The sequence below is a fragment of the Acinonyx jubatus genome, chromosome A2 (genome assembly GCF_027475565.1).
Source record: "Acinonyx jubatus isolate Ajub_Pintada_27869175 chromosome A2, VMU_Ajub_asm_v1.0, whole genome shotgun sequence".
NCBI classification, from domain to species: Eukaryota; Metazoa; Chordata; class Mammalia; order Carnivora; family Felidae; genus Acinonyx; species Acinonyx jubatus.
This window is the reverse complement of record NC_069383.1, coordinates 153,889,236-153,908,770: the sequence shown is the minus strand read 5'-3', so window position 1 is coordinate 153,908,770 and position 19,535 is coordinate 153,889,236. Positions and strand designations below refer to the sequence as shown.

The 19,535-nt window shown below is 56.9% G+C and overlaps 2 protein-coding genes across 3 annotated transcripts in view; both read left to right on the top strand.

Annotated features, from left to right (window-relative positions):
• The first annotated feature begins 752 nt into the window (after positions 1-752).
• Positions 753-7,096, top strand: FAM32A (family with sequence similarity 32 member A). The gene is made up of 4 exons (XM_015084113.3): positions 753-905; positions 1,028-1,169; positions 5,585-5,638; positions 5,935-7,096. Exons 1-4 carry the CDS (start codon positions 832-834, stop codon positions 6,001-6,003), a joined length of 339 nt encoding a protein of 112 aa, XP_014939599.1. The 5' UTR covers positions 753-831; the 3' UTR covers positions 6,004-7,096.
• Positions 7,097-9,170: 2,074 nt separating this feature from the next.
• The window catches only part of AP1M1 (adaptor related protein complex 1 subunit mu 1), a 29,321-nt gene continuing 18,956 nt past the window's right edge, over positions 9,171-19,535 (top strand). Inside the window, exons 1-5 of one of the 2 annotated variants that reach the window (XM_027038215.2) lie at positions 9,171-9,335; positions 14,795-14,951; positions 16,860-16,927; positions 18,476-18,606; positions 19,323-19,470. In XM_027038215.2, the coding sequence (XP_026894016.1) occupies positions 9,294-9,335; positions 14,795-14,951; positions 16,860-16,927; positions 18,476-18,606; positions 19,323-19,470 (546 nt within the window). In that variant the 5' untranslated portion in view covers positions 9,171-9,293. Of the gene's footprint in view, positions 9,336-9,401; positions 9,684-14,794; positions 14,952-16,859; positions 16,928-18,475; positions 18,607-19,322; positions 19,471-19,535 lie in introns of those variants that run through there. The other variant, XM_053219699.1, reaches the window with a different exon arrangement.

The following is a 19,535-nucleotide window of genomic DNA, read 5'->3' as shown; positions in this document are numbered from 1 at the left end:
AAAGTAGGCTCCACGCCTAAAGTGGGGCTTGAAGTCACCACCCTAGGGTTAAGAGTTGCATACTAGGGGCGCCTGGGTGGCTCAGTCAGTGAAGAATCTGACTCTTGATTTTGGCTCAGGTCACCATCTGGGGGTTGGTGGGATCAAATCTCGCTATCAGCACACAGCCTGCTTGGGATTCTCTTTCTCTCTCTCTCTCTTCTGTGTCCCTCCCCCCATCATGTTCACAGGTGCACTCTCTCTCAAAATAAATAAATAAACTTAAAAAAAAAAAAAGTCGCATGCTCCACCGACTGAGCCAGGAGCCCCAATAGACTACATTTAATTTTTTCTTTTTTCAAATGCCATTGACATGTATTTCACAGAATGCTACCATCGCCCAAAAACTGAAAAACTAGTAAGAACTGATTAGGTTTACAAAACTAGGTTATCTATTAAACTTTCAAAATACAGCAATAAAAGGGAACAGAACCCCAAGTGCACGCAAAACAATCAAGAGACCACTGTATTTTAGGAAACGGGGTTCCGTCAAACCGGCTTCGGGGTTCCGTCAAACCGGCTTCGCAGATCAAGGAGGCCCAAGGCCGAAAAAACCGGAATTGGGCTTGAAAGCCGGAAGTGTGGCAGAGGACAGGATGTAAAGGATGAGGTCGCTCCAGACCCTCCCGGCCCCACCCACAACGGAAAAGTGTGGCCCAGCTCTAGACGCCGAGAGCGCACGCGCACCTCCTAGCTCAGCCAATCAAGACGAAGTGAGGCGGGCGTTCGGGAGGAAATAGCGTTCTCAAACAGGAAATGTAGCAGTTTACCTACGGAATCGCAGACGGTGTCATGGCGGCCTACGAGCAGGTTCAAAAGGGGCCCCTGAAACTGAAAGGCGTCGCAGAGCTCGGCGTCACCAAGCGGTGAGTGTCCAAGAGTACCGCGAAAGGTTGTCTTCTGTCCCCTTAACCGTCATCTAGAGTTCCAGAGCTCTTGCCCCGCGATCCGCCCTTACCTCCTCTCCCCCGCGCTTCTCCCCTCCCAGGAAAAAGAAAAAGAAGGACAAAGACAAAGCGAAACTCCTGGAAGCAATGGGAACGAGCAAAAAGAACGAGGAGGAGAAGCGGCGTGGCCTGGACAAGCGAACCCCCGCCCAGGCAGCCTTCGAGAAGATGCAAGAGAAGCGGGTAAGGCGGATGGGGAAGCTGGGGATGCCCCGCGCAGCGGGTCTGGGTCTCCCGAGGTGGATGCAGAGACAGGGCCTGACGACTCGAAATTGGGGTCAGCCCGGGACGCTCGAAGGGGTGGCGAGCGGTCAGAGAGGCGTTAATTCCGGGAAGAAGATGCTACGTGGAGGAGGAAGAGTCCGCGCTGGGGGAGCTCCGGGGACGGGAAGCACCTCTGGCCAGAGTGGATGGCAGAGGAGAAAGCTAGAGCTGGCGTTGAAAGGAGGCCAGAGCTGGGGACCGAATTTGGATTCCAGCGCAGCCTTTCATTTGTCTAGTGACACTGGGCTAATAACTCATTTTCTCTCTGCCTCAGTTCACTTATCTGGAGGGGTTAGGATAGTGCTGTCGCCTAAAAGGTGTGAGAACTTTAAATGAAGTCATGCAGGTAAAGCATTTGGCACTTGGTTTGTCCCAAGTCAGTGTTCAGCTGACGTTAGCTGTTGATATTAAATGGTCATGCCTCCTGCTGTAAATTTCCAGGAAGTCTGTTACTTTGATGACTTTGGCAGGTTTTTTTTTTTTAATTCTTTTATATATTTTTTAAAAGTTTATGTATTTTGAGGGGCGCCTGGTGGCTCAGTTGGTTAGGCATCCGACTTCAGCTCAGGTCATGATCTCGCGGTTTGTGAGTTCCAGCCCCACCCCGGCTCTGTGTTGACAGCTCAGAGCCTGGAGCCTGCTTCAGATTCTGTGTCTCCCCTTCTCTCTCTCTGCCCCTCTCCTGCTCGTGCTCTGTCTCGCTCTGTTTCTCAGTAATAAATGAACATTTAAAAAAAAAAAAGTTTATTTATTTTGAGAGAGAGAGAAGGGGGAGGAGCAGAGAAAGGGCGAGAGAGCGAAAATTCCAAGCAGGCTCTGCACTGTCAGCACAGAGCCCGATGCGAGGCCCAAACTCAGGAATTGTGAGATTGTGACTTGAGCTGAAACCAAGAGCCAGAAGCTCAACCCACTGAGCCACCTAGGCACTGCAGTAAATCACTTAGCTTAATAGTAAACACAGTAAATTTGGACAGTAGGGGGTAGGAGATGTTAGCAGAGGATAAATAAGCTCAGCCTGGTATCTAGGGGAAGGGAATAATCAGTCTAGGTTGGTGGTTCTCAATGGGGTGCCATTTTGTATCCCACCTCCACCCTTAAGACATTTGGCAATGTTCGAAGACATTTTCGTTTGATAAAACTTGGTGTGTTGGCAGGGGTGGGGGTAGTGCCACTGGCATCTAGTGGGATGAGGCCAGGGATGCTGGTCAGTGTCCTACAGTGACCAAGATAGAACCCCCTGCAACAAAAAAAGTGATCTGGCCCCAAATATCAAGTGTTCATGCTGAGAAACCCTAACCCTGGTCTGGGGTGTTTGGTCCAGTAACATCAGGAAGAGTGAACTCATTACTCTCAGGCCTAATTGAGTCATAAAAAAAAAAAAAAAATGGTGAGACACACTGGCTTTGGCAAGACCAACCTGGGTTCCATTGTGTCTCTACCGCTTCTTGGTGGTGGTGTAGCTCTGGGCAGGTCGGTTAACCTCCCACACCTCATTTTCTTCATCTGTAAAGTGGGGCTGAAGTCCTTACCTAATGGGTTTGTGGTGAGGGTTTAACAAGCGAATGCACTTAATTTCCTTCCCTGAGGTTATAGTCACAGGTTAGGCTGGGGTGTTACTCCTCTTGGGAGAGGGGTAACCATCAGGCTATATATATATATGCATGCCCCAGAGTTGGACAGTAGTACTGGAAGCCATAGAAGTTATAAGGTTTGGGATGGATTTTGGAGCGAGAACAGCAGGATTAGTTGATGGACTGGGTGTGGGCTAGGAAAGAATGAGGGATGACCACGATTTTTGGTAGGAGTTGCTGGGTAAGTGAAAGTGCTATTTACCGCAGTAAGAAGGACAGCAGGCTCTAAAGCAGCTTTCTTTCTTCCCTTTTTTTTTTTTTTAATTTTTTTTAATGTTTATTTATTTCTGAGAGAGACAGAGACAGAACGCAAGTGGGTTAGGGGCAGAGAGAGAGGGAGACACAGAATCCGAAGCAGGCTCCAGGCTCTGAGCTGTCAGCACAGAGTCCGACGCGGGGCTTGAATTCACAAGCGGTGAGATCATGACCTGAGCCAAAGTCGGACGCTCAACCGACAGAGCCACCCAGGCGCCCCTAAAGCAGCTTTCTAAAGCGGGGCAACAAGACCTTGGTTTTAGAGAGGTTATGTTTGAGGGCCTGTTAGAAATCCAAATGGAGAATTCTCGTGGACAGTGTGATACCTGAATCTGCAGTTTGGAGGAGAGGTCTGGGCCTCTCCTGAACGTTCTGGAATTGCTGTGAGGAGACCCTCTGACTGGATGAGATCCTCCGAGGAGAGACAGTGACAGAGAAGAGGTCTAGAATCTGAAGTTGTAAAGGATCCCTCAGGAGAAGGAGGAAAACCGGGAGAGGGTGTCCTTAGGAGCTGAGTGGAGAAAGTGTCTTCAGGAGAAAGTGATCAACAGTGTCATTTGCTGCCAAGAGGTCTTGTAGGGTGACTACCGAGAGCCCGAAGTCGGTGGCATTTGGAACGTGGAGGAAGAGAGGCTGATGAGAGGGGATCCAAGGGTGGGTAGGGAAAGGCAAAGGTGGAGACGATGCAGAAATAACTCTTGGAAGATCTAGCAAGAGGACCAGAGAAACAAGCACATAGCTGGAAGGTGGTGGAAGGTCAAGGGGACGTTTTTGGTGCTGGTGTTGAAAACCGGAAGTGCTGCCGTGGATCTGGTTTGAACCAGGGGAGAGAAGGGAGAAGGTGTGGGCGGAGGCAGGTGGAGGGGGGAAACGCGGAATCCCTTGTGGGCGAGTGTCCCGTGGAGCACAGCGGGCATGAAGGCTGGGCAGCTCTTGGAAGGAGGGCCCCCGGGGCCGAGTCCCAGCCTGAAGTGGTAGGGCTTGGCGTCTCCAGCCCCATCACCCATTGTGCATGCTGCTCCCCCTTTTCTCTGGGAAGTGGGGGTGGTGACAGCCCACAGGGCACCCTGTGAACTTGGTGCGTGGACTGGGGAGAGGGAAGGCGGAGCCCCGCCGAGCGCCTGGCACTGATGTCAGCTGCCCACGTCAGCGCGGCCTCTCGTGAGGGGGCACAGCCCTCACGTGGGCTCACAGCGTAAGAAGAGGCAGGGAAGGAAAGGGAGGGGCAGCCGGGTGGTGGGTGACGGGGATCATCTCCTGTGGGCTGACTCGGCTTGGCTGGGGCTGGAGGCCCGGCGGGGCCGGAACAGCCAAGATAGCTAGCCTCGCCATCGCGTGTCTGGCGCCTCCTTGCTCCTCCCTCCGCGCGCGTCGTCTCATCTGCCGGGTCCTTTCTTTCAGTAAGGTCATCAGACTTCCTGTGTGGTGGGTGACTTCCAAGAACGCAAAGCAAAGGCGGCCGGCTCTTACAGCTTTGGCCCAGCACTGGCACTGCGTTCTGTTAAGTAAACTGAGTCACAGGGCCAGCCCAGAGTCATGGTGACGGAGAACCACGCTAGGGCCCCACGACCAGGCAGCACGGTTCACAGGGGGACTACCAGAGTCGGCCACAGTCACCCGGTCAGTACGTGTAGAGCCAGGTGCGGCCCCGGGTGTGTCTGGCCATGCATCGCATGCTCTACACTCTTCCTAGGTAGCATCGGGGATTAAGAAGGGGGGGTGGGGCAGGATACGGATTCCGCAGTCCTGATTGTCACGGTGCTCTGCATCTTGTAGCCCCCCTGGCACTGTGTCACCAGCATCTGTTCCCTTGAGCTCCTATTACGTGTTGGGCTCTTTATCTTCCCCATTTTTCTTTTTTTAAGTTTATTTTTTTTATTTTTGAGAGAGAGGGTGTGCACGCACAAGCAGGGGAGGGGCAGAGAGAGAGGGACAGAGCATCTCACGCTGGCTCCGAGTGACAGCTGGGAACCCCACATGAGGCTCCCTCTCATGAGCTGTGAGATCATGACCTGAGCCAGAATCGAGAGTTGGACGCTTAGCCGACTGTGCCCCCCAGGTGCCCCTACGCTTCTCATTTTTCATCCTTCTTCAAACCCCATCCGAGACTTTCTTTTCCTGCCAAATGGGAATGCCTGCAAGAGACTGCCCTTGCCCAGGGCTGCAGGAAGCACACCTACAGCTCCCAGCGGAGTCGACTCGAGTCAGTGCCAGTACGTTGCTTGACACTGACCGAAGGGCACCTGACCTGGGTTCCTGGTGGGATATGCTGTGGCCGGGCATCCCTGTCGGACCAGCCTGAGGAGAGGTGAGGGAGGGGCGAGATGTACGCCCGAGACCTCCAGCCATTCCAGAGCCAAGCTGGCGGGGGCTTCTGTCTTCTGCCCCACGCAGGCCTGGGCTGTGTCAAGTGTGTGAGCTCAACCTCCGTGTCTCTCCTCTCTCCAGCAAATGGAAAGGATCCTGAAGAAAGCATCCAAAACCCACAAGCAGAGAGTGGAGGTAAGTCACGTGCCCAGGGGGAAAGACCTCAGGCTCTGTGGGTTCCTGGCTGGGCCCAGAGGTTAGGAGCCTGGCAGAGGGAGCCATTGGAGTGTTGGGCGGGGGGTGCCCAACAGAAGCGACGCCTCCCCGGGTCATGTAAGGATGAGGCCAGGGTTCAGGGCCGGGTGGCTTTGAGGGGAGGGGGCTCAGCAAGGAGAGGCAGGATGTGGAAAAGCAGGAGTGGGCAGTGTCTCGCAACCCTGGTGCCCTGCCCGAGACTCTGCTGATGTGGGTTTTCTCCTCGGCTTTCCCAGGATTTCAACAGACACCTGGACACCCTCACGGAGCACTATGACATTCCCAAAGTCAGCTGGACCAAGTAGCCTCCCCACCCAGGGTATGGAGTGGCACCAAGGGGAAATGGAAGGCGAAATCGGGGCTCTGTTTGGTGCCTTTGGTGTTTTCTAAGAACATTCTTTTACACACACCCTTGCGTCTTCTGCTGAGACAAGTGCTTTCCAAAGCAGTGTGTCCTCTTTCTGGAACTCGATTAAAGTAAGACTGTCCTTTTACTCTATTTTGGTTTCTCGGTAGAAGATCAAATTTTTTTAGTTCGGACTAGAGATTTTTAAAAGTCTATCCAGAGATTGAGGTTATTTCCGTGTGTCACAGAAAAGGGTCTTTGCCCCCAAACTGCATCTAACTCTGACAGTCAGCCAGCCATCTTTTCTTGGATGAAACGGACTCCAGGGGATCAGGAGGTAATGCTAACACAGCCGGCAGCTTACAGACCCTGTGGGGCCCTACGTGAGCTCTCCTTCTGAGCTTCCTCCTGCTTGGGGCTTGTACTGTTTCTTCCAGAGCGTAGGGAAGCCACTTGTACTTTCTTGGCCTTCAGATGCCTCCTCAGGCCCCTGGTGTGTAAGACCACACAGCCTGGAAATAGAGCCACTGCCAAAGGCAAGGATGAAATGTACGCTTTGTCCCTGTCTGAGCTCCTGGCGGACTTACAGCCTCTTCCCCTAGTGCCCCCATTCCAGACGAGTTTAGAGGGTGTGGCCCTGGCAGACATCACTAATCAAACACAGCATTCTTTGTAATGGAACCCGGACGCTGCCTGCCTCACTGCCCTCAACTCTAGGCTCTAAGCAGCCCCTGTGTTTATTCAGAGTGGCACATAACTTGTAGCCTGCTTGGCATTTCTGGCCTAAGGACATCTCAGGGGTGGCAGGACCTGGGCAGAGCCCTGGCATAGACAGTACAATACAGTCAAAGGGGAGGACCCACGTCCTGGTGCTGGAGAGCCGTGATCTCTTTTGAGGACCTACGTGTTCCTACCTGATGAGGATCAAACTGCATATACTATTGGGAGGAAGTCTCTGTTGACGTAGGAGGTGAAAGAATAACAAAATCGTGTTGGGTTTGGGGCTGTCATATGGTGAAGAGAATAAAGCAAAAAATAGTTATTAAATAGAAGTCTGAGTGTCTTAATTATAAGCGGTTTGACTATCACTAGAAATGCTGCTTTTGGGATTTATTGCACATAAAGAATGTGCATGCTGCAAAATGACCATTCACCCTCGCTTTGGAAAAAAGTAGATGACCTGTTTTTTTCACCTGTGGTATATAGCCCCCCACCCCCCCGAGAGGTAATAGACTCTCGTTAGCAGTGGCTCTTTTGGGTAGGTTCCCCCATTGCCTCGCAGAAAGGCACTTTGAGGCCTTTTCCATCCCTGAGCCAGCAGTTGGGGTTTGTGAGCATGATGTGCTGTGAAAAGCACATGTCAGGATGGTGGAATATAGATATTCCACCTCCCTGCCTACCCAGTCTAAAGCTGAGTGACCTCAAATGGCAGGATTTCTCTTCTGTGGATTGATTGCTCATTTGGACGGTTCTGTGCCATGTGGTGTGGTTCACTTGTGTAGCTACGTTGACTTGCCTGGGGCCAGAAAGTCCAAGGTGGCATCTCATCCTCCAGAACCTTTCTCTGTGTTGTTTATTCCTTTGGCCAACACAAGTCACATTGCCAAACCCAATCTGGGAGAGAACTCTGGGCATGGACACCAGGAGATGTGGTTTATTGGGGGCCATCACTGCTAGTCTAGCACAGTTTCTCAAGCTCTTCTGGATGTTAGACTCTCCCGGAGCATTAAGAACCACTGATGCTGGCTGGGGTGGTTCAGTCACTGAGAATTTTCAGAGCTCCTCAGACGATCCTAATGGGCAGGAAAGTCTGAGAAACCCTGACCTACCACAATGGGTATGATCTTTTTTGAGATGGTGCAGAGGTCAAATCTGGCTTACACATTAAATGTAAATACCAAGGATGAAATTCAGATAGGACCTGAATTCCCCCACGTATGGAAAAAGGAGGTTACGAGTAACTTAGGTGTAGGGTGTGTTTACCGTGATGGTACTCTTTGTACCTGAGAGTTTGTTTTTTCAGAAGGCTTTTGTCCAGTCTGTTCCTCCCAGTCCCCCACAATACTGATTTTAAACATCTAAACAAAATGCCCAGAGCAAGCCTGAAAGGAAATGCTCCATGATAAGGGGTCACCTCTCCTGGGTGATTTTTCTTTTTGTCTTTCTTTTTGGGTGCAGTATGAGGCTAGGGTGTTTTACGAGACAATTGTCAAAAACCCTCTCATGGCCATTTTGTGCAAGAATGCTTCCAGCCCAGGATTTACGTAGTAGTCATTAAATATTCCAGTTTTCTCCTCTGGATTTTCTTGCACTTTATCCTAAGCAGAGGATATGTTGGCAAAAGCCATCTTTCAAAACCCCAAAGGAGATAGGAGGGAAGATTAAAAATCAGGCAGGCAGCCTGAGTAAACGGTTCTGATACTGCAAGGGTTGGGATTCCCAGAGCAAGTGATGGATGGTTCCGTAGGACAAAATGCAGGCATTTTGCCACAGCCTGAGTGTTCATAAAAGTGACGAGATACTCAATTGATTAATCAGGGGTCACAGTTTGCATCACCCACTGCGGTCACTAACTACAGAAATGAAATATGTGCTTTTCACCTAGGTTCGGTGGGGCGTGGTTTTCAGATCATTCCAGGCAATAAACAAGCTCTGATGAGTGTTGACACTGACAGGTGACAGGTCGTGACCCTTGGTAAGACTTGATTGCTATTCAGAGTTTGTTTGACCTCTTTTCAAGGTAACAACCACCTTACCCTCCCCCTATAAAGCATATTACAGTTGGTAACTGTATTTGTTTCCTAGACTCCCCCACCAGGCTAGGAGTTTCATGGGGCTGGGCCCCAGGTGGGGTTCCACCGACGGTATGTCACCTAACTTGGCCAACGAAGGCGGGGCGGGGTTTCCAGCTGCCCTGGCTTGTCTCCCAGCCTAGCAGCCAGAGAGGGCCTCGTTTCAATCAGCCCCGCCTGGCGCCGCCCAGGCCCGCCCCTCTGGGCCTTACTTCCGGGATGCTTGAGGCCGGAGCGGAAATAAGGGCACATCGGACGTACCGCGCCTGCGCGTACCCGCCTCGCGCCTGCGCCTTCCTGGCAGCCCCTCCCCGGCCGGACATAACGGTTCGCGCGCGGCTTCCCGGGCCGGAAGTGGAGGCGAACTGTCGCGGGGCACGCCCGGCCTTGCTCAACGCCCGGCAGTCCCCGCCGTCGCCGCCGCCCTCGGCAGTTGCCGAGGCTTCCCGCAGCCGTCATGTCCGCCAGCGCCGTCTACGTGCTGGACCTAAAGGGCAAGGTACAGATGGCTCCGCACCCTCCCCGTTGCCAGGCAACCGGCGGGGCCTCGCCCCTGGGTGGGGGGGGGGGTGAGACCCATCCTGTTGCTTGGTAACCGGCCAATGGGACCCACCCTAGTCTTAGGCAGGGAGGCCTGTAGACCTCACCTGAGGCCCCCACCCTGTTGCTAGGGTACAAGGCGGGGGCTTCGATCCACGAGCCCCGCCCTGTTGCTAGGTAACGCAGCTGCACTGACCCCCCCGCCCCCCATGGGCCGGGTTCTCAAGCCTCCGTGGGGGCATCCGGGAACCCGAGACGGCGGGGAGAGCGGCCCGCATCAGGCTTCGAAGCCAGGACTGGCTCTCGGGTGCCGTGCGACCCTTGGCCCAAGGTGGTGAGGCGTGTCGGGGACAGTGTGCCCTCGGGCCAGCCCTGCCCCCTGTTTATCCTTCGACTTTTCTTTGCCAGTCCCTGTAAAAATTTCTTAACGTTCAGTGTGACACCCGAGTTACGAGGGTTGAGTGAAGTGGGTGATGGGAGGGTCATTTTACAGAGGGAGAAACTGAGGCACACAGGTGTGCAACTTGCCCCAGGTCACACCAGTTACAGAGTGGCAGGTCTAGGAGTCGGCTGGTATTTGGGGGGCACCTGCCAAGTGCCATACAGGGTGTTTAGGCTTGGGCTGCTTTTGGTGAGCAAAATCGGAGTTGTCCTTGTCCTTCTGGAGCTCACAGTCTGGTGGGAGAAAGGGACACTGATCTCACAAAGTACAAATCAATGTTGGGTGCAGTGATGAAGCAGTGAGGATGTAATAGGACACTGTGCCGGGCTGGGGGTCAGGGAGGGCTTCCGGGAAGGAGGGACAAATCTGGCTGAGACCTGAAGGAAGAGGTGGGCAATTTAATTAGGACCCAAGTGCCATTCCCAGGGGAATCTGGGAAAACCTCTTAGAGGGGGGATCTCCAAGCCTTTCACAGTGGGCTGCTGCTTTTTCCCCCGGTCCGTCCAGTCTGGAAGGCAAGTGAGTATTGGGCTCTTGTATCTGGGAGTTACAGGAACAGTACAATGTTAACCAAGCTCCGCGTGGATCACCGAGAGAGAGAGAGAGGGGTGGGTGTCAGGCCTTGGTGGGGCAGGCAAGAGTTAGCTCAGAAGCCGTGGGGAGTGAAGAGGTGAAGTGGCTGTCCCTTCCTGCTCCCCTCCCGGAGTCCCTGGCTCTGGAACTTTCCAGGAGTCCCTTGAGTGGGTTGCCTGCCCTGGATGCCACCCAAAGTCAACAGCTAGTGAGGCCCGGTGCTGGGCTCCCTTCCTCAGGCCTCAGGCAAGGGATCAGTCACAGGGCACACCAGGGGCTGGGTGGGTGCAGCGTTCCCAGAGCCCTTGTGGCACGTGTTCTTGCTCCCGTCCTGGCCACTGGGTCCCCAGAGTTCCCAGAGGCTGCCTTATCTCAGATCACTCATTCAGCAAACCTTTCCCGAGCACCTAGCATGCCACCAAGCCCAGTGCTGCCTATCTCACCATGACTGTGGAAGTTCAAAACTCAAGGCTGAGTTCAAAACCCACCTCTGGTGCTCAGCTGTGTAACCCCAGGCAAAGTAACTTCTCTCTGCGCCTTGTTTCCATCATTGCTCACCCGAGGCTTTTATGGTGTTGTTGTGCGAGCTCTCTGAGCAGACGCTTAAGACAGGCTCAGCACCCCCCATGGCCCACAGTCCTGCTTAACCCCATCGAGGGCCTTGAGGTGGGGAGACACATGGAAGCTGATGGATCCAGGTGGTCAGATCTAGGTAGCTGCAAGGGCATGGACAAGGCCCTAGGTAATATGGTTGCCAACCTCGATTTTGGCTGCAGAAGTAGTTACAGAAGGCCACCTGGAGAAGGGAGGTGCCATAGGACCAGGTGACAGTCAGCTGGACAAGGAGTCACCGCAGTAGGCCTGAAGAGTCGGGGGCAGCCTGCTGGGGCTGGCGGGCCAGCAGCCCTGGGGAATGCTGGAGCCTGGAGGGTGGCACCGGTGTGGCCGTGGGTGGTCGAGGATGTCCAGATGGGCGTGAGGAGCAGAGGGCACTGCTCTGATCCCAGGAAGGAGGAGCCACTGGAGGAGAGTGAAGCCTCAGAGGAGCATGATCAGACCTGCCTTTTGGGAAGCTCCCAGGGCAGCCGCGGGCTTGCCTCCCGCTCTCAGCAGCCATCGTGCCATTTGTTACTCCATGCCCTTGGACCTCAGGTCTTGAAAGGACCTTTTGTGCGGACCGTTTTTAGCAAAAAATAAGGTAAGGCACATTAGGAAATTCACAACAACACGTCTGTCTGCCAGCCGCCCGGAACCTCTGAGCGCAAGGAAACCAGCATGGCCACATTTGGCTGCTAGAAGGCCGTCCGTGGACGCTTCTTGGCCCTTATCTTTCTTGTTTCTCTGCAGTTTCTGACATCACAACCACACTCCTCAGCGGGCGTCCATTAGCCTCTGAGTTGCCGCTCTCTCTCGTTTGGCCCATTTCTGTCGAGTCTCCCGGCCCCTCCCCGTGGATGTCGGCCCCTCGTACTCGGGCCTGGGCGGCCCCCTGACACTGCCCCTCTCTTTGGGTCTGCTTTGATTCTCGCCAGTGTGCCAGTGACTCGATGTGTGCCGCATCCCAGAGGATTGCTCTAGAGATGCATTGTTCTCTGGGACACCTCGGAGGTCCTACAGCTGCCACAAACCTGGCCTTTGCCCTGAACTCTCTCCCCAGACCTGCTCTCTCTCACCTGCTCGCTCTTCACTGCAGACCTGCTCTCTCCCACCTCATTGAGCGACACCGCCATCCATGCGACTGTCCTCATTGGAGACCTGGGCATTATCCTGGCCTCCGTCCTCTCCTCACCTTCGTGTTCACTCCACGGACATTTCCTGAGCACTCACTGGGGTCAGGCTCTGTTGTGGGCTCTGGGACACAGCCGTGAATGAGATGGAAGTGGTCACTGTTCTCAGGGAGTGTTAGACTCTGGTGGAAGGGACAGACCGTAGAGGAGGATACGGGTTATAGTGCAGCAGTGTAGTGGGCAGTGAAGGAAAAGTGGACAGGTTATGACCTTTCAGGCAGGGCAAGCAGGGAAGACTTCTTGGAGGAGGTGCCATCTTTGGTGAGGCTTGAGAAATCAGAAGAGGCCCAGGCATCCTGGACAGAGAGAATTGCAAGTGCAAAGGCCTCGAGGCAGGAGTAGATGTGGATGGCTCAGAGAGCAGCTGGGGGACCAGGATGGCCGGAATGGAGTGAGCTGGGGTGGGGGCAGAGGGGTGAGATGGACAGAGCAGCCGTGGGGATAGAGGTTTGTCACCTCAGCATTGCCTGTCTCCCTTCAACCTGTCCTCTGCTCTCTCACCTGGGGCCTGCGGCCCAGGCTCCAAGACCGTCTTCACGCCCCCCCGACCAGTGCTCCAAGGTCTCCCCCTGGACTGCACCCCTGCTCTGTCCCGCGGCTTCAGCCACCGCCGTCCTTCTGCCTGTGTAGCACCTGTCCCTTCAGGCCTCAGTGTGAAGGTCACACCCTTGGGAGGCTCTCCACTTCTCCTAAGTCGGCGTCCCAGTTCAGAGACCCTGTTTGTTTTGGTCACCTCTGGTCCCCGGGCCCAGCATGGTGTGCGGCAGAGGGGCCCGCGGTGTGTGCTGGGTGGGTGAGTGGACCTCTCCGGAGCCCTGGACACGAAGGCAAGCAAAAGAAATGCTTCCTCTTTCCTTTGAGCACTAGGGGCCTTGAGGCTCCCTGCCAGCGGCAGTCTCCAAAGTCATATACCTGAGAAGGAAGGTGGGGCCTTGGGAAGCCCAGGAAAGCAGTGTTAGGGAGCAGAAGGGGCCGTGCGGGGGGTGAGAACTGGTTAGGATCTGGACTCAGCTTTGCTGGCTGTGACCTCAGGCGGCTGGTGCCAGAGTTCTAGGCATCACTGGGCATCTCTGTAAAAATAGTGGCCCCACCTCGTGGCCGGTCAGTATAGATTCTGGGCAAGGAGCACAGGAGAGGGGACATGGGAGTCCCTCAGTCCGGGCCTGGCTGTCCCACTGGGTGCCTAAGAGGCCCTAAGCGGCCTTGTGAACCTCAGCAGGAAAAGGGCACGGACCACGAAAGAGAAGCCAGGAAGGAGGTTCTCGTTTTGATTCTCTCCTTCTCTCCTGGCTTGAAACAATGATGACCATGGATTTTACAAAAGCCCAGGTTGTGACGCAGGCGGCTCCCAGCTTGGTCAGCTCAGCAAGGCCGACCTCCGCACGCACGTAGCTGGGCCCTGCAGCTGCTGCCCACATGAGCTCACGAGAGCGGCGGCAGCTGTAGGCGGCGTCTCCAGATGGAGCCTTGCTCAGCCTGGCGGAGCTTCAGGCTGCCTCCTTGTTCCTTCAGGGAGGCGTGATGGACGTGTACCCAGCTGCGTTTATTCCAGCGCACAGCGTGGTGTGTTTGGTCATTGTATATACCCAGGAAGCCAGAAGCACACACCCTGTCACCCCCTAAAGCTTCCTCATGCCCCTTGTGTCCAGCCCGTTCCCGGAAAGCCACCGGTTTTCTGTCACCGTCGGTGAGGGTTTTATGTAAGTGGGTTTTATGTGGGACAGGATATGGGACTTGCCGTCTGTTGTCTGGTGGCTCACCTGGCCCAGGGGTCTTGATAGACCCTCATGCTGTGGCTCGAGTCAGTGGTCTTTCCTTCTTGTGGCTGAGTTGCGTTCCAGGATGGACACAGTTCTTGTTTGTGGTCGCCTGTTGAAGGACATTGGTGCTCACTCTAGTCTGGATCCGTCGATCAATCTGTTTATCTATTTATAAAGTTTATTTAATTATTTGGAGAGAGAGAGAGCGTGCGTGTGCATGAGCTGGGAAGGGGCAGAGAGAGAGGGAGATGGAGAAGATCCCAGGCAGGCTCAGCGTTGTCAGCACAGAGCCCAACGAGTGGCTCGAACTCACTAACCATAAGATTATGACTTGAGCCAAAATCAAGAGCTGGGCACTCAACTGACCGAGCCACCCAGGCGCCCCCAGTCTCTGGGTCTATTTAAAATAAAGCCGCAGCGAACGCTTGTGTGCGAGTCTTGGCCACAGGTGGCTTTTAGTGGATGTGAACACTCAGCAGTGTCCCCTGATTGGGTACCCTGACACAGGCAGAAGAGCAGAGTGCATTAGCGTAGGAAAGGCTCTGAGGTCTGCAGTGAGAACCTACAGGATGTTGTTTTCACCTGGCATCTCCCAGTTGACTGAGTTCTGGACTGCGACCTCGTATTGCTTTCCCCCGCGAGGAACCCAGTTGGCCCCTGTGGAGTTCACTCTGGGAAATGCGCTCCTTGAGGGATTCCCTGGGGGATAGAGGTCAGCGCGGCCTGGAGTCTCTGATGGCCAGGGCTGTGAGTGGGGTCCTTGCGGCAAGGGAGGTTGGCGCGTCTCACGCCCCACCGCACGCATCTGGCTGTGGGCCTCCAGATGGAAGCAGCCTCACCCCCCACCCCCGCCTAGGTGCTCATCTGCCGGAACTACCGTGGCGACGTGGACATGTCCGAGGTGGAGCACTTCATGCCCATCCTGATGGAGAAGGAGGAGGAAGGGATGCTGTCGCCCATCCTGGCCCACGGGGGAGTCCGCTTCATGTGGATCAAGCACAACAATCTGTATCGTATCCCTTTGCGGGGGAGCTCCCGGGGGCCTCCTGCGTGGGTGTGTGCGTGTGCGCGTGTGTGGGCCCGCAGGCAACCGAGAGTGGCCGGCACCTGGCCCGGGGCTGGCTCGGGCACAGCAAGGGCCGTCGGGCACACCCTCCCGGAGCTCCCTGCGGCCTGAAGAGATGAGCGGAGAACACGGTAGCAAGTGTGACGGGAGCTGGGCGAGGAGAGGGTGTGCCAGGGGACCTCATCTAGTCTGGGGACCCAGGAAGGCTTCCCTGAGGAGGTGGCATCCAGAGGAGCCCTGCAGGAAGGCCAGGTGTCCACCATCCAGAGCAGTGGGCAGACACCAGGAGCGATAGACCTGGGCAGAGGCTCTGCAGAAGGAACAAGCTCATTCTGGAAGCTGCAGGAGGGGTGGCGAGAACACCGGGAAGGGGTATGTGGTGGGAGCGGGCCCAAGTGGTCAGCAACGCTGTGGGGTCTCGAGGGACGTCACCGTAGATGTGATGGGAAGCCTTCCGGGGGTTTTAGGGGGTGGGGGGTGGGGTGACACAAAATCAGATTTGCATTTTCTGAAGGTTTCTGGCCGCTGAGCAGAGGCCAAGCTGCAGGGAAGCCGGAGTGGATGTGGAGAGGGGGAGGGGGCCAGAAAGCCCCGGTCGGACTGCAGTGGAGGTGCAGGACCTGCTACCATCCTGTCTGGGTCCCTGAGGCCCTGCCTCTGTTTCTCCCTCACCTCTCTGGAGGGCCCAGGGGGCTGCTCGCAGAGTACTCAGAGAGAGTACCGCAGGTGGCTTGGAACCCGGAAGCTGGACGACGGTGCAGGCGCCCGGGTCTGGGCGGGGGGGGGGGGGTGCCCAGGTGCGGGCGGGGGGGGGGTGCGGGGGTGTGAGCCCAGTGGGAGCCGTCAGACCAGTTTCCGGTTGGGCCCTGGCTCCACATGTGGGCAGCGGGGAGGACACAGCAATGGCTCACCCCTCCAGGTGCCGCTGCCCGGTGCCCCCAGCGCCCCTGGCCTGTCGCTAGTTCTGCTGTCCGGTGACGGTCTCCGGCCGGCCCAGCCTTGCGGTGCCCACTGGTCCTCCTTAGCACCTGAAGGCATGCGACCCGGGCTGGAGGCCCAGCACCTGATACGTGGGTCCCGGCTCCTGGCAGGAAGTGAGGTGGACGTGGCCCCTGCTGTCCCTGTCACCTGCAGCTCCCAGCTCAGCCCTGGGGCCGGGCGGCCCAGGCGTGTCATGAACGGCCACGGCCAGGGCGCAGCCCCTGTGCCTGCGGGGGAGGAACCGGCCTCCCCGGGGGGCTCGAGGCCCTTGAGGGAAAGAGCAGGGAGTGTCCAGGACATGCTCACCCGTGATGACGTCGGAGGGGCGTCTGTGCCACGCACTTCGCACACGTTGCCTCAGCGACTCTGCTGCCGGGCGCCCATCCAGCAAGTGAGAAAATGGGGCTCCGTTAAAAAGGTTTGCTTCAGGGGCCAAGGCTTGCAGGAAGGGCCAGACCCAGCGTCGGCCCTGGCTGCCTCCTCTGGAGCCTGCAGTCCTGCTTTCTGCTCCCGGAATGAGCCGCACGCTGCCTGCCCACCCTGGGCTAGAGCTCTCAGCGCAGATATCACCTCCTCGGGGCAGCCCCCACCCCGCCCCAGCAGCTGGGGCGGGCTCTCGGTGCCCCCTGCTGCCTCTCTGTCATCGAGCGCTTCCTGGGGTTTGGGACCGTGTCTGGTGACTACCTGTCCCGGGCCTGGCTCCGACCCAGTAGCCCACTGAAGGCCTGGTGAATGGCCGGGGGTTGGGTGGAGGGAGGTTCTGAGCCGGGGGTGGGGGTGGGGGTGGGGGTCCTTCCAAGACACGGGGTGAGTCGGGGTCTGTGAGGCAGCAGTCTGGGCCTCTGAACTCTCCTTAACCGTGGCCGCCATGCAGTGGTTGCTACCTCCAAGAAGAACGCATGTGTGTCGCTGGTGTTCTCCTTCCTTTATAAGGTGGTGCAGGTGAGTTGACCCGGGGAGGGGTGTCAGTCGCCCTGGCTTTGCTGTGTGCTCGAGGGCTGGAGCACTCCTGGGGAGTTCCGGGGCTGGAACCCCAGGGAATGGGAAGGGGAGCTCCAGCTGCCCTGTGTGTGGGACTTCATGGCCTTAGTGTCCCTCTGCCCTGACGAGGGGAGGAAAGTGAGCAGGAGGTGGAGCTCAGGGCAGGTCGGTGCGCCCGGGCCTCAGGAGGGACAGGTACGCCCCACAGCTGGCTGTGGGAGGGTGGAGGGTAGCCCGCTGAGAGGCCGAGTTTAGGGAGGTAGGCTAGCCGGGAGGAGGGCAGAGCAGCCAGTTCTGCGCAGAGGTGGGGAGGCGCGAGAGCAGCACAGGCAGAGGCCCTGGGGCCACAGTGCGTGTGGTCCGGTCGGGAGCATCGGGCTGGCCAGTGTGCCTGGGGCCCGTGGGGGGCTGCGATCAGCAAGATGTGGGTGGGGCTGGGCTGCAGGGTTGGGGGCAAACAGGACTTAGTGAGGAGTTTTGATTTCGTTCCTGACGAGAGATGGCAGGCGACTTTAAGCCGGGGACTGATGAGACCTGATTGGAGTTGAGATCGGCTCCGTGGCTGCTAAGTGGAGGAAAACTTGAAGGCAACAAGGAGGCCAGCGAGGAGGTTGCTGCAGGCTTCCAGAGCAGAAATGGAGGGACCGGGCTGGGGCAGGAGCCGTGGGGTTGAGGGAAGTGGAGAATCGGACCCGGGAGGCCTGCGGTGAGCCCTCAGGTGGTACCACGTGCAGCTAGCTCAGGAGTCACTGGTGCTGAACACGGGGGGACTGGTCTGGGCCGTGGAGACATGGGGGCGGGAGAGTATGTGTCCCCCTGGGAAGCCCTGAGTGCAGGCTGAGGAGTAGGCTTTCGTGCCAGGGCGGTGGCCCTGTTGCAGGAGTAAAGAGGGGCACCGGAGGTCCGAGAGGGTGGGAAGAACGTTCTCCTTCCTGCCGTGTGTGGCATTTCCTGTGACTTTCCTTCGGTGCAGGTGCTAACGAAACTTTTCTCCCTTCCCTTGTTCGGTCGACTTAATTTTCTGTTGAACTGGGGGACATGTGTCCGTGGCCCAGGGGGCTCGGAAGAGTCCGGAAGAGCCACTGGTTCTGTCTCCAGTGGCTCTTGGCCCTCATCTGAGTCACTTGTAGCTCAGAGGCAAAGGGTGACTGTTCACAGCAGGGATTGAAGAGAAGCTCAGATGGGGCCCTAGCCAGACTGGGGGTGACCGTCAGGGAGGAGAGGAGAGAGGGACCCTCGGGAGTGGAGATGCAGGGCTTCTGACCAGGCCCCCGGAGGACGCCCGCACTGCCTGCAGCCCGCGACTTGCCTCACGGGCAGCCGTCGCTGTCCTGCCGCGGCCCCTGAGTCTGAGGTCGTGTCTGTGGCATGTCGCCAAGCCTGGAACGTGGGTAGATGCAGCTTGTGGGCAAGAGGGCTGTTGGTTCTGGGCCCTGGGGCATGAAGGACAAGTGGGTTTGTGCGGGCGGTCCCCCTCCCGCATCTCAGCCCCCTGCCACCCCCGCCCAGGTGTTTTCAGAGTACTTCAAGGAGCTGGAGGAGGAGAGCATCCGTGACAACTTTGTCATCATCTACGAGCTGCTGGATGAGCTCATGGACTTCGGCTACCCCCAGACCACCGACAGCAAGATCCTGCAGGAGTGAGTGGGTGCGGTGGGGACCCAGGCTTGGGGCTGGGGGACGCGAGCGTGCCTTCACGCCCTGTGCCGCCACCCTGTCTCCTTGCCTTTGTGGTTTCTGTTGGGCGGTTTTGGATTCTTGGCCGCTCCGCGTCCCTGCACAACGTGAGCATTGTTCAGGGCGGTGCACTGGATGCCTGGTTATCAGGGAGTCACCGCCTTTGTTTCCGCTCACGTAACCGAGGCTGAGAGAGAACCGTGTCCTCCTTCGCCGTCCTGCCCTTCACACCGGGGCACACGGATCAAGCACTTTCTGTGAACCCCGCCCCGCGGGAGCGGCTCCCCTTTTCTGCGTTCTCCGTCAGAGGTGCCGCTCCCCATTTACACGGGGCGAGGGTTACTCAGAGAACTGGCCCACGTCTGCATCTCGTGCGTTGTTCCCCGCGGGGGTCGGGGTCGCCAGCTCCCCTCCAGGGACTCCGTCCCCTCTGCACGTGGCCGTGGCACCTGGCGCACACTCCCTGTGGTCCCGCCCGTGCCGGCTCCTTGCCCCTCCGCCGCCACCCCGGCCTAAGTGAGCGCTCTGTGCTCATGGTCACTTGAGTTTTTGGGGGCTTTTTGGAAATCCGGACGTTCTTGTGTTAAACGGCCCAGGTGAAACTGGAGCCTGCCACCGGGAGGGGCTGTTTTCGGAATGTCCGTGCCTGAGCTCCTCAACTCTGGGCCTGGTCCCACAGGTACATCACCCAGGAAGGCCACAAGCTGGAGACGGGGGCCCCGAGGCCCCCAGCCACCGTCACCAACGCAGTGTCCTGGCGGTCTGAGGGCATCAAGTACCGGAAGAACGAGGTGTTCTTGGACGTCATCGAGTCCGTCAACCTCTTGGTAGGGCTTCCTCTCCTTTCTTTTCCCCTGGTGGAAAAATGTTGTCTTCTGCACGATTGACGTGA

Excerpts from the sequence above, each read along its gene's own strand:
- FAM32A (XM_015084113.3), top strand. The coding sequence starts at position 832 with ATGGCGGCCTACGAGCAGGTTCAAAAGGGGCCCCTGAAACTGAAAGGC. Across the intron at positions 906-1,027 it reads GAGCTCGGCGTCACCAAGCG|GAAAAAGAAAAAGAAGGACA; the intron begins GTGAGTGTCCAA and ends CTCCCCTCCCAG. Across the intron at positions 5,639-5,934 it reads CCCACAAGCAGAGAGTGGAG|GATTTCAACAGACACCTGGA; the intron begins GTAAGTCACGTG and ends CGGCTTTCCCAG.